This window comes from Drosophila santomea, chromosome 3R, assembly GCF_016746245.2.
Source record: "Drosophila santomea strain STO CAGO 1482 chromosome 3R, Prin_Dsan_1.1, whole genome shotgun sequence".
Lineage (NCBI taxonomy): Eukaryota > Metazoa > Arthropoda > Insecta > Diptera > Drosophilidae > Drosophila > Drosophila santomea.
Window position 1 is genome coordinate 9327962 of NC_053019.2, and position 13934 is coordinate 9341895.

The following is a 13934-nucleotide window of genomic DNA, read 5'->3' on the forward strand; positions in this document are numbered from 1 at the left end:
CTGCGTCCGATTTGTTGCTGCCGGTTTGTTGCTGTTCTTGTACATAACATAAGTTCCACTTCAAAAAACATAAAATACGCGGCAGATGTATTTTTAGCAGTCCGCTCACTTGATTTACGATTTCATTAAATCAGCTAATGGACATACCTCATACCTCGTACCTCTCGCTCCCCAATGAGAGGCAGATTATGCGGCGAAACCTGTGCGATCATCTCATATCTCTCATCCTTTCGCCTTTCGCCTTTCGAGGCGTAACACGCATACGCCGTGTAGGCAGCCGCTACTTCTGGTACTTATTTACGATATTTACGAATTTATGAATGTCTGAATCTCTGAATGTCTGAATGTGTGAGTGTGTGAATGTATGAATGCGTATTGGGCCAACGACCACCTGTCGTTGTCAGTAGGAGAAGCGACACAAAAGCAGCCGCTGCCTGTGTCCCTGTCGGATTTGATGTGTCTGCCATATCTTTGTCCCCCAGACGCCTTCCAATTATGCCCAAGACAATGTTGTAGCCCATTTGGCCCTTAAAGCACTGCATAAATAGCGGACAAATAGCGTGCTGCAACAAACGCATCGAGTGCAATTTAATCGCAATTTAGGCAGAGAATTCAATCAGTTTGAGCTATGCGATATTATGCCACAACTGATTATTCAAGGCCCTTGCACACAGAATAGGTATGCATGTTGCATCGGATTATAATTAATGAATTTGTGGCCGCATTCAAATGCGAGGCATAAATTTTGCTTTGCTGCAAATCGGATTACATTCAGAGCACAGCATCGAAATCAACGTTTCGTATCTAAATGGGTGTGCTGCTGCTGCTGGTGATTCTATTCAAATGTCTGATAAATATTCCACAAATTTCGTGTGTTATATTCACACATATTTTACGGCTACAAACTGAAGGGATTTGTCACTCTCCCTCCCTCTTACTGTAGAATAGTAGAATTTATTTAAATTATTTTTTATGGACTCGCACTCGCACTCGCATCCGTATCCCAATCCCAATCCGAATCCGAATCCGAGTTGATGTTCGAGGCACACGTGCCGCAGTTGACGAAAATAAATTCCTGGCTAGGCAACCAGAAATTAATAGTTCATCATGCAGAGGCAAATGCTGACAGATAAGTGACGCGACGACCATCAAATGTCGAGATGCCAGACGCAAAGGCGAAATACTACAGCGCCGAACCAAAATACTATAGATTTTCCAAAAAGGCGCCCATTGACATTCCACATGCGACTAAACACATTTAGCATGTTCAAGCCGGATTCTTTCTTTGTTTGTTTGTTTGTTCGCTACTCTTTTGTGTGTCGCGCAGGCGACGTGAATAATTACATTTCTAGCATAACTTGACTTTCACTTTATCAGCAATAGATCAACACCGCGTCCTCCATAAGTCATCTCCGCAGATCGTTCACTTTCTTCTCTCTTTTTTTCCTTTTTTTTCATTCGATTTCCCCTTGACGCAATGAGGCAAATATTACCGCATACGCCACAAATGTATATTAAATAAAAGTCATCTCATCCGCGTAAAAGCAAATAGAAGTACGAGTATAATAAATAAAAAAGAAATTCCTATACCTATTCCACGGTGACGTCAATTGTCTATTATTTCGCTTTGGTCACTGAAGGGAATCGCCGTCACAAGACGGAACGCGGAACTGCTGCTAAAATCCAATTTATACAAGGATAAGTTAGCAAAAATTAACCGTAACTTTATATATTTACTTTTAAGGATATTAAAAAACATAAATAATTGCAAGATAGTGTAAAAAACTAGACTAGACTAGATCTTTCCGCAAAAAGACTAAGTGACTGCTCTGATTAGAAGACCCACAAAATAATAAGGAATTTTCACTTAAGTGCATACTGAAAATGGTAATGAAAATGATCATCTTACATGCAAAACTTCTACGTTTTTAAATTGTCTAATTAAATGGATTAATTTTGGTTAGTATGAAATGTTTAATTCTCTGGTTAGTTATTTTAAGATACTCGTATTTATATACCCTGTCTAATGAGCTCGACACAAAGTTGATTTTCGGACTGGTTCTTGGAAATAATTTCGATGAAAATGGGGTTTCCATGAATTTCCGTTGAAATTGAAGCCGCATGAGAAGTGCAAAATTTTCCATTAGGCGGAAACACAAATTGCTTGCATGACGATGCCAACGTCACTGAACTTTGGACACCGAGAAGTGGTCGCTGTTGTTTTTGATGCTGTGAATGGTTTCGATGTCGATGTCGATGGTGATGGTGATGGTGATGCTTATGTTTTTGTTAGCATTGTTATTATTATTATTATGTATTTTTACTGTTTTTCGGTTTTTGTTGTGAGTGCGCTGGGTACACCGCGTTTTGCTTTGTCGGCAGCACGTTTCCGCCGCGTGAATTTTGTCGCAAAACTCGGTGCCAACACCGCTTTTATGTGGGTGTGCGTGTGTGTGTGTAGCATTGTGTGTGTGACATTGGCCGAGGGTGTGCGTGTACGTGTGTTTTTGTGGGTTGTGTCAGCACATATTTTAGATGCTTGTTAATGCCAGCCATAAATAAATTGGAACATTTATCACGGAAGCAGTAGTCATCATCATCATTACTATAACGATCGTTATGTAGCACAATATTGGGCGCAGTGAAGGGCTTGTCGAACTGATTAATTTATTAATTTTAATCCCCGAAAGGCATTAAATGTTTTAAAAGATCTGTGGCTGAAGCATATAATAGTTCAGCCATCGTGACGTTTTATATTGCTTACTTTAATATAGTTTTTCTAAGAAATATGTTGAATAACAGAGCAAGTCTGTGCGAACTACTTCTAACCATTGAGATTTAGATAGAAGTTTAAAATTATAAATAATTTTGCAGTATTGATTATACTTTATAAATGTATATACGTTTTGTTAGTCAATTGGTTAGTACTCAAATAAACGGCAACACCAATCAAATCAATATATAAATTCCAAATCAAACTTGAGCAAGGTGTAAATAGGGAGTAAGAGAGAGGGGCACGAAAGAGTAGAGTTCCGCTGGGGAATTGGTTTCTAGCAGCTTTTCGGCTTACCGATCGATCAGGGGCTGCATTTGCGTTTGGCGCCGCGTCCCACGGTGCGTATGATGAATGTTGATTGTCGTCGTCGTCGTCGTCGAATTCGCCCTTCTTTCGATGTCGGCCCCTTAAAACTGGCTCACTAATCTGTGGCTATGGCTTTTCTCTACATACGCGAGCGGTTTACACATGTGTAGGTTTCGTCGTAGGTGTGGGTATATGTATAGGGATATCTGTATCTGATTCTGTGCACATAGATGCTGCTCGCTGACTGTGACATTGAATCGCTATTCCATTGCCGCTGATTGTAGTAGTTGCGTTCGTTTTCTTTTTACTTTGCCGTGTATTCTTTTTTCTTTTATTTTTTTTCTTTGGTTTGACTTTTCTCTTTTATTTCACACGCACGGTCACAAAAGGTGGGCCAGAGGCAAGTGGGCGGCCATTCCTGCGCCCCGGTTTCACATACTTTCCTTCGTTATGTACACTCACAAGTCACACACAAGTCACGCCTTGTTCAGCTATTCTACCAGCGATTTGTTAGTCCTTTTCAAGGTTTATAACATTAAAAAGTCGTAGTTTACTTTAGTTTAGGGTTGATTCTTTGTAAAGAGGACGGCTTGACACACTTTCTTTGCGATTACATCTAAACATCTTACTGCGGAAATGAAACTGAAATTAGTCACGCCTAATGTATCCATTTCTGGTGTATCTGGAATTTTCGTTTTTTTTTTTCTTGGCCATTACAGTCACTCTAAATCTAATTGGCTTTATTTTTGGCTTTCGGCATGCTGCACTTGCTCACTTCGATTTTGGCTTTATGTAATTGCTACGCTTCATTAAACAGTTTATGAATTTGGTTTCTGCCCCGCCTCACCCATTGCGGAGTTTCGACTTCAGTGCATTCTTCGTTATTACAATATAAAACACATTTTTATACTGGGCCAACAACTTTGGCCATCTGCAATAACAAGACCGAAGGAGCGAAACAGAAAATAGTAATAAAAAAAGGAGGCAGAAACGCTTGCTTCGGGCTTCTCGCTTAGAACAAAGCTACGAAAAAAAGCTTTTAAGAACTGTGAGCCGTTCTTGGGAAATTACTTAAGTTTTCAATGCGTTTTACTCAATTTGACTTTGGGTCGTTGCCGACTTGCCTTCCATCTAAGGATCCCCAGCACCCCCGCCCATTGCCGCTCGACTGTTGTCAGAATTGGCGCATTAAGCGCAAAAAGTAAAGCGAAAAACAGCAACCAAAAAGGGAAGAAGTAAGGGAGGCTGAAGGCTGAGGGGAAACCCAACCGCTCGACCGCCCAGAAGCGCCCTAAAGGGGGCTGCCTGCTAACCGAGTTTTGCAGCCTTATCGCTCTGAAACCGTATTAAATAATACGTTTCACAGCGGCGTCGGCAGGCGATTTTCCAGGGGAGCTTCAAACAATTATTCTAATGCTTTCAGATTTTAGAAAATATGTTATTCAACAATCGTTTAAATGCTAACGTTTTCACATTTGAAATTCATAGGAACAACTGATATTTCATTCTGTTATATAAAACGAATGTGCTGTCAAAAAAGTGTTGCCTACTTTTAAGCTTCAACGGGATTGTCATGTACGCAAACGAAATGCTTGAAACAACTGCATAAAGCATAGTCTAAAGTGGTTGAAAAGCATTTAAGCTTAATAAAATGATAATTGAAGTTTTTAGTTGAAATGTTCAAATAGTAAGCAAGGATACTTTCGGATTAGAATGGTAGGAAAAAGGCAAATCCCTTGGTGCGCCCCTGTTTGTATGTATTAGGGAAGGCGGAGCACATAAAGAGAAGTCAAAATAAATCGATAAATTCTATATAGATACACAGCATCAGCAGCATAACAACTACAAAAACAAGCAGGCAAGGCTGGGCAATAAACAGCCTACCAACAACAGCAACAACAACACCAACAGCGGGCAGAACAGGACGGGCAAAATGTTTTTCGTTTGCCTCCTTGAATTGTCCTTTCAACGAACGCCCCCCCCCGCCCCCTCGCCCCCTGAACCACCCGCACCACCCACCGCACACATCCACATCCAGCTTCTCATTCAGAGAACCGAATGCGAATGCGAGTGCGAATCCGAATACGAATACGAATGCCGACTCCTGTTCGCTAGTGTGTGTTTGTGTGTGTGTATGTGTGTGTGGGTGTATGTGTGAGCAGGGGAGAGTGTGTGCGTTTATTCGCACGCCAGAATGTCTGCCATTTCGCATTGGTTTGCGTGTGTATTGGTGATGCTGCGTCCGTGTATCTGTGTCTGTTGTTCTGTACTCCACATCTCTGTTTTCACATCTCGCTTCGTTTACTTTGCGCGTAAGCAGGTACACAGATACACACACAGACACACAAACACACACACAGGGAAACACGCAGGGGCACCCACAATTCGCTGGGAAAAATCAATTAAAATTTAACGCACGTTCCCAGGACATCTCCTCATAAAAATACATCTTCCATTCCGAATGGCAATCGCTAGCACCTAGCAGGCAATTTAATTTGTCTAATTTGAATTTTAATTAAAAACTTTTACGGGTTCAATAACTTGCAAAAACAGCAAGCTAAGGAAAAAAAGGTAAAGTAAAAAGTAAGGCTGAGTAAACAGCGGCATTTCAATGACTTAAATGAAATTCAGACTCATTTCCATGTAACAGCTGTCTGTCAGCGAAGGAAAAGTGGGAAAAGTCCTTTCCCAGGAGGCGGTGTCTAAAATTGTTATTCACTTTGTTGCCACATTAAGTTCAACTTTTCTGTGTATGGGCGGGTATTTTGAGTGTGACTTTTTAATTGCTTTAAATGCCAATGAAACTGCCACCAGGTGCAGAAGTTTTGTTGGCCCGGCTTACAGAGACTTAAAGGATCTATTGAATAAATTTTGGCAGCAGTCAGAATTTTCCGAATTTTTCGGCTTCACTTCCTCATTCCGCGTTTGTTTATACGAGATGAGAGGCAAAAATAAGACAGTGAATTCCCCCTAATGTAAACACACAAATCCTTTATGCATTTCAAGGCACACAAATCTCACAAGCGACAGGCACTTTCAATCTCCCAATTGATGGCCCCTAATTACACACGCGATATGCACGATATACATATATATATATATATATATATAGATTTATATATAAGATTTGAATATAGTACTATTGGTTGCGCTTTTGCCATTTGGCTTTTACAGCAGCGAACAATGTAAATAAACAACGTGCAATTTTCGTACGACTCTGGCAATATTTAAATTTTCATGCTTTACTTTGGGGCAACAACACATCTATGATACGAGGACTGCCCCAAAAGCGGCACGCCCCCCAAACCACCCAAACCACCCAAAACCGCCCCAACCACCCACACACCCATAAACACACACAGCCAAAGGCACACACCCATTTGTATGGCATGTTCTTTCGTTCGCCTGATTCGTTTTCAATCTTTGTAGGATGTTGTAAAATATTTTAACGACAGCAATTTCGCCGCTCGCGGATGATATTAAATTTGCCATTGGCCGTTAAATGTATGCGAATTGGAATAGCAATCCTATTTATTTTGCCGCTCATACATTTTATGCGATATATTTCTTGCCCGTCGGCGCTTTATGGCTCTTTAATTTGATGCGTTATTGATTAATTACGCAAATAATGCAAATCAATCAGGCCGAGCAACCAAACCACTTGACCGTAATTCACGAATCGGACTAAAACTGTACTGCACTGCACCTGCACCTGCAGCTGCGAAGGCTCCACTTTGCATCTGGTCGTTGTCATGGCGATTCCCGGGAGCCAATTCGATTTCCCCAGCATGCACAGCTCCATTCTCCATTCTATAATTAAACTGAGCTGTCCATCCCCCACATTTGTGCATTGTGCGGTTTTCATTACGAAGCACGAAGAGCGCCGCTTACAGGATAGCAGATATCACATCGCATTATGTTTTAAATTACATTTATGATTCTTCATAAACCAAAATCTCCTTTAAGACATTCCTCTAAAGTTCTTTGGCATAAATCTGAATATTGTGGTGCGCATTTCACTCTATGTATTATGGATTACTTTGTGAACACAACTTTATATCTCTATTATTTGCTTTCAAGCTGAGTTTGGACCAGATTGCAATAAATCTCTTAATAACAATGCTGGCAGCTGGTTGGAAAAGCTGAGTCTCTTCTCCCGTAGGCAGCCCAAAATAGCCAAAAATAGCAACTAAACTGCGATGGCATTCAACTTTCGGTCGGCTTGACGACGGATAAGTGCTGTTAAATGGGTGAAGGTCAGCAGTCAGCAGTCAGCAGAGAGTGCCATTGCTGGATGGCCTCCGTGAGCCTCATCAACGATGTTGAAGGATCGGGTGGCGGGTTGGGCAGAAGGCCATTAACAATATGCTGTGGCCTCAAAATCAGCAAATGCAGCGAAGGTAGGCAAACATGCACAAGTACATACGCAAGATACACCGCACAGCCAAAAAGCACACATACGCCGTGTGGGCCGTGCGGCAAGCAAAACAACCCCCAACCAAACAGTGGTCATGTTTACTCAAAGTCACACAAAAATGCTTTCATAATTTCCCGCACAACCACACACACACCCACACACATACACAGACAAGAACATAGAAAACAAATACATGCATAAATCTTCAGCTGGCGCCATTTCACTCCTTTGGCAAACTATAAAAGCCAGCCAGCGTCTGCTGCCAACCTCCGCCAGGAACATCAATGTTTTGCTTGTTGTCGTTTGCTCTTCCATTCCGAGCAATCCCCAAAGACACCCCACCTCCCCCCAAACCCCACATACCACCCCCACCCACCCAGCATCCCCTCCAATTACTCACACATTCAACGAGCACTCATTTAAACGAAGCACCCAACGCTTACAGCATAACGTCAAAGTTAACTCGCTGCTGGAGCGCGTGCTTTTTGGGGGCGAAGTGGGTGGCATGGGTGGTGGATGGTCGGTTGGTTTTTGGGGTGGCACAAGGAGGCTGCGAGGGGGGCTGGTGGCGCCACAGAGAAAGCAGTCGTGCCGCACTGCTCTGGTCGTGCGTTCGTTTCATCCGCTCGTGTGTCCCGCATCGCGTATCCTTTGCCACTCAACAACAATGCTCGCTGATGATGTACTATGGAACGGAACTGGCATATCAGCGACGCAGACTGGGGAATTCCCAGCGGTAATCGAGGAGCAACTCGCTTCCAGGAGCATTGTAATGGATTAAGAATAATTGAAGTGGCGAGAGTGTTTCGCATAAAGACAGCCTTTAGTTCAAGGCAGCAATGAAATATGAATAGATTGTTATATATACATAACAATGTTTTATAACATCGGAAATAAACAGATAGTTGTAAGAAATGTTATCAAATAAAAAGATGCAATATCATTATAACAATGTTTTATAACATCGGAAATAAACAGATAGTTGTAAGAAATGTTATCAAATAAAAAGATGCAATAGCATTATAATAAAATATTATAGCTATGTATATTTTAAAATAAATCCGAAACGGACTGAAACGAGTCGACAGCAACGTGAAGAAAGCAACAGTAACTTGCTTGATATGTTAAATCCATTTTATAATTAGATTTGCCTCGCTGCTAAAATAACACGGCCTGAGTAAATTTGTTTTTAATATAATAAAATCCAATTAGCTAACAAGCCAAGTGAGATCAAATGCTTAGAATGGCAATGGCAAAAGTATACTTTAAAATGCCAAAACTCCTTAGTATCCTCTGTAAAAGAAGGAACACACACCACTGTAAGCAGACACACACACACACTCGCACAGACATCTCATTATCGGTACATTGTAGTGGCATTGTAAGATACCGTTACATTCCATTTTACATTATAGTATTCCGAATGTTGTTACAGAATTGACACAGTGTGCAATCGTCCTGTGGCATCCCCCCTCCACCACCGCTCGCCCTTATCCCCCATTCCCCCTCATCTTTCGCTTCGATTCCTTTTCTCTTTGCTGCTTTTCCTCATTTCATTTTTATCCTGTGCGAGTGTGAGCGTGTGTGTGTGCGTATGCGTGTGCGAAACATTACGGTCGTACGTTCGTGTGTGTGTGTATGTGGGCTACTATGTTAAAAGTTTGTTTCCCCATAAAGGACGGCCACACCCCCCGCCCCTTGCTTATAACTCTGTGTGTGTGTGTGTGGGTGCGGGTGTGTCTCTTGGCAAAGTTTTTGGCTACTTTTATTTTTCGTTGTTATTTAATTTGTGCTTGTGTTGTTGTTGTCTCGTGTTTGACTTCTGAATTGCCATTGTTGTTGTTGCTGTTGCTTTTGTAGCTATATCTGTAGTTGTCAACGCTGCTTGTGTTGTTGCTGTTTTTGCTGTTATTGGTGTTGTTGCTGCTGTTGTTGGTGTTATTATCATGCTAGAACTTCGCTGGTTGTTCGTGTTTTTTGATAACTTTCGTTTTAACTGTCAATGAAGGCAATTGAAAGTTGCCAGATTGTTGTGCGATTACAAAGAGCAGGAAATGCACGAGTTTCCCCTTTAAAATTTCGTGTGGCTCCTGCAGCTTTAAGTTGGCATTGCATTTGCAGGGGAAATGAATCCACAGAATCCACGAGCGAAACATGCGAAAGGACACTCACAGCAGGACATTTGTCAAGCGGGAAACTAAGCTGGCAGCCAGCTGGGCGTTCAACTTTGTTAAAGGTATATACAAATGAATATATATATATATATATGCACATATATATATATATGTATATGTACATATATCCCTGCCAAGCGACATTGTAGTTATGTATACGCAGGAGTCACATAATCCCGACGAACACAAAAACACACGAACACGAATTTTAGGGGCCCGAAACACAGTTAGCAATTTACTGTATTGTATTATGTATGAATTTTCCCGTGTGCCATTACATTTTTTATATTTCTGCCTGCTGATCCCACAAAAAAATGGAAACGAAACGAAACGAGAATCCCCACAGTCCTTGCATTTCAAACAGTTATACACACGAATGCACAAGAATCCTACAACTTTGCAACTTTGGGTTACTGTCAACTATTTACAACAAAAAAAAATCAATGCCATTCACTTCTGGTTTTCCACTTTTTCCAGATTTTCACCAGCACTCATGTTTTTGCTTTTCGTCACAGAACGTTGCTCGAACCTTTTGTTGTTTGAAAATTATTGAATTATCATTTATTATATGTATTTCTCTATATACACGCGTTTATTTATTTATACTTATGTATGCGCAATGAATTTGTCGAACTTTAAAAGTTTAGTTTACTCGTTGTTGTTTTGTTTTTGGTTATTTTTTGGGATTTGGTTTTCATTTTCGCCATCTACTTTGTCTAGTTTATTTTATATATTTTTCGTGTTGTTGTAGTGTAGAAAAAATTAAAAACGCGCCGTTGGTATAAAAATGTTTTTCAGCTAATGCGATTTTAACGTTTTGCATGCGAACCAACAACTATTTTGGCCAAGTGCGCGCTGCCAAAGCAGAAGCTCTCGCTCAGCATCCCAAAAAACCAAAAAACCGATGGATGCCGATGGATGGATGCTTTCTGAGATACTCTGCGATACGCTCTCTGAGATACTCGTGCTCTGAGATTTTCGCACTGCAAGATACATTAGACGGTGCGCGCAAGCGAGATGCAGATACAATCCAACGACTCCTGCTCATTGTTTTGATGCTGGCGCTTGCGCCATCTCTTCACTCCGCCGGAATTGCCAGACTCATTCCGCCGGACAGGCGGCAGTCACACTGCACAGCGGCACTTGGCGCGCATTTTCAAAATGATTCGCGCAGCATCTGCTTGAGCATCTTTGCTGGCGGGGTAATTAGCCCGCGTTTATGGCTTAACTGGAAGCCAGAAATAGAAAAACGGGCACAGCCCGGGTACGGTGGCTGCTGTAATCAGCGATCACGTGAAGCACTCGCGTGTTCCCAGTGGCAGGCCAGACAGGCGAAACGAGCGGGAAGTGTGGGACGAGCGGGAAGTGCGGGCGGGGATCGGGCGGCCTGGCAGGCAGACAACGCCGGCGGTCGCTGATAACGATTGACGCTCAAAAACTACAGTGTTCAAATAACATCTACAGTAGGCACTCGCTGACATAGAGACCTAGATTTATGGTACACAAAAGCAGAGGACATCATATTAAGCCATCATATATGGTCACCAATGTGTACAGACATAAAGAAAACCCGAAATCCCATAAAGAACCAGATATAATCCTGCATAACTTCAGTCTAAGTAGCAACGTAAACGTTTATCTAAACTATAGTAGCTTAAGTCAATGTGAAAGTAGATGAAATTGTTGAAACAAATAATTGACATTGTCAATTCCAAAACTGCACTTTTTTCAGACTTGAATGGTTAGTGCGTACATATCATATTTAACAAAATAAGAAATATAATTTGTTATATTAGTATAATTTAAGGTAACTCCTGCAGGAGGTTTCACTGCGAACTTTTCCGTGTTTTCAAATCATATTCGAAGTGAACCCAAGGCAGCGGGACTCTTTTCCATATCAACCGGCGATCAGGTCGATGGCTGCGTAGTATGATGAAATCTTGAACCTCCAACCGGTCGCTATAAATATCGCAGGTCTCGTGCTAACGACCATTAGTGCCGTAGGAAACGTGCTGCGAAGCGTACAGCCAGCTCGGAAACTGAGAAAACTCTGAAACTCAGCAGAAAGTACATACAAAATGAGGCTGCAGCTCTTGTTTTTCCTCGGCCTGAGTGCTCTAGTCAGTGAAGGAGGTAAGTGCACATATAGGTAGATCTAAGTAGTGTAACCCAAACACTAAGCCAACTGTACCTGCAGAATCCTCACACGATGCCGAGAGGCGTATGCATCCGGTGTTCTCGCTACTGGGAACCGGATCAAATCCATCAGGAGGAGGTCGGTTCAAGCGAGCCATGCCCCAGATCGTTTTCGATGCCCTCAGGACGGAGGAGCGGTACGCCGAGTACTGGCAGGGACTGGCGGCCCAGACGCTGGAACAGCAGCTGGACAGTAAGCTGCGATTGAACACCCAGCTGGCCAGGAATGTGATGCTCTTCATTGGCGATGGCATGTCCATACCGACGATCACGGCCGGTCGCGTTTACTTGGGCGGCGAGGAGAATCAGTTCGCCTTCGAGCAATTCCCGTATGTGGGTCTCAGCAAGACCTACTGTGCCAACATGCAGGTGGCCGACTCCGCCTGCACCGCCACCGCCTACTTGGGTGGCGTCAAGGCCAACTACGGCACAATCGGAGTGACGGCAGCGGTGCAGTTCAAGGATTGCCAGGCGCAGTCACTAGACGCCCACCATGTGTCCTCCATTGCGGCCTGGGCGCAGAAGCAGGGAATGGCCACGGGACTGGTCACCACCACCTCCGTAACACATGCCTCGCCAGCTGGCGTGTACGCCCACCTGGCCAACCGGAACTGGGAGAACGACGCCGAAGTGGTGGCAGACAATGGTGACCCCGATCTGTGTCCGGACGCCGCCGCCCAGCTGATAAACAGTCCGGTGGGTCAGAAACTCAATGTGATAATGGGCGGCGGTCGCGAGAATTTCTTGCCCAAAGGCACGACGGATGCCAGTGGAGCACCTGGTCGCCGCTTGGATGGACGTAATCTCATCGAGGAGTGGAAGAGCCAGCACACGAACAGTGCTCATTACGTGGAGAACCGCAAGCAGCTGCTCAACCTTTCCAATCACACTTCACGCGTACTGGGCTTGTTTGCGCCCTACCACATGGCCTACCATCTGGACGCGAATCCCGCGGAGCAACCAACCTTGGAGGAGATGGTCGAGTCGGCCATGGAAATCCTGGAGCGTCAGAGTGCCGGACGAGGCTACTTCCTGTTCGTGGAGGGCGGCCGCATCGATCATGGCCACCACGACACCTTGGCTTTGAGGGCCATCGATGAGACGGCGGAGTTCGACAAGGCGGTGCGATTTGCCAGGACTCACACGAGCACGGATGACACCTTAATAGTGGTCAGTTCGGATCACTCGCACACCATGTCGCTGGCGGGCTATTCCAGCAGGAAGAACGATATCTTCGGCATCAATGACGGACAGCTGGCGGCGGACGATTTACCATATGCTACCCTGAGCTATGCCAATGGACCGGGCTATGATAGCAACTACCTCAGGGAAGGAGGCGCTGTGAGGAGGAAAAATCTGAGAGCCATCAACATGAAGAACAAGGACTTTATGTTCCCCAGCACAGTTCCCTTGGAGTCGGAAACGCACGGCGGCGACGATGTGGCCGTCTTTGCCAGTGGACCTTATGCCCAGCTCTTCACCGGAGTTTTCGAGCAGCACTTCATACCACACGCCATGGGTTACGCCTCTTGCCTCAGTGATCGTAACATGTGCGTGGATGGGGGCGTGGCACGGAGGCCGCGCTGAAACTTGGCGGCGATCAAGGGTCGAATGGAGCACCATGAGTCTTAGCGACAAACGTATTATTCTCGTTTAAGAGAGAGGGCACAAGATAAGCAATCTTTTAAGGGGGTTACTAAAATAAATAATTGAAATCTGACAAAAGATTCGTTTCCTACTTGGCTCAGAATTATACTTGCTGATCTAAGTGAGTTTTCGTGCTGCTACTAAGAATATATATTTAGGTCGATTTTAGTTTTCTTATCAAAATATGTCATTTGCACAACATGCACTTTTGAATTTGATAGCAGGCTATCGATTATAAGCGGACTGACTATCGATAGACCCGACTTACAGTTTTGTATCTCTTCAGTGTTGGCTAATAACGACATGTGACTGGTTGCATGCCACACTACCTGTGGTGTATGTCCTTACTAAAGCTAACAGCTGTTGACAACACTAAAATGTTGAACTATTCGAAGATAACATAAAGATAACATAAGAC

The 13934-nt window shown here is 43.5% G+C and overlaps 2 protein-coding genes across 4 annotated transcripts in view; one reads left to right on the top strand and one right to left on the bottom strand.

Moving 5' to 3' along the window:
• The window catches only part of LOC120451012 (mucin-5AC), a 30808-nt gene extending 20274 nt beyond the window's left edge, over positions 1 to 10534 (bottom strand). The window contains exons 1-2 of one of the 3 annotated variants that reach the window (XM_039634333.2): positions 10280 to 10534; positions 3071 to 3710 (exon numbers count right to left, since the gene is read on the bottom strand). The gene's annotated coding sequence lies outside the window, so the exon portion shown is untranslated. Of the gene's footprint in view, positions 1 to 3070; positions 3711 to 10202 lie in introns of those variants that run through there. The other 2 variants (XM_039634332.2, XM_039634336.2) reach the window with 2 other exon arrangements.
• A 1183-nt stretch (positions 10535 to 11717) lies between these two features.
• Positions 11718 to 13593, top strand: LOC120453557 (alkaline phosphatase). The gene is made up of 2 exons (XM_039638310.2): positions 11718 to 11806; positions 11871 to 13593. Exons 1-2 carry the CDS (start codon positions 11752 to 11754, stop codon positions 13454 to 13456), a joined length of 1641 nt encoding a protein of 546 aa, XP_039494244.1. The 5' UTR covers positions 11718 to 11751; the 3' UTR covers positions 13457 to 13593.
• Positions 13594 to 13934: the final 341 nt, after the last annotated feature.

Excerpts from the sequence above, each read along its gene's own strand:
- LOC120453557 (XM_039638310.2), top strand. The coding sequence starts at position 11,752 with ATGAGGCTGCAGCTCTTGTTTTTCCTCGGCCTGAGTGCTCTAGTCAGT. Across the intron at positions 11,807-11,870 it reads TGCTCTAGTCAGTGAAGGAG|AATCCTCACACGATGCCGAG; the intron begins GTAAGTGCACAT and ends CTGTACCTGCAG.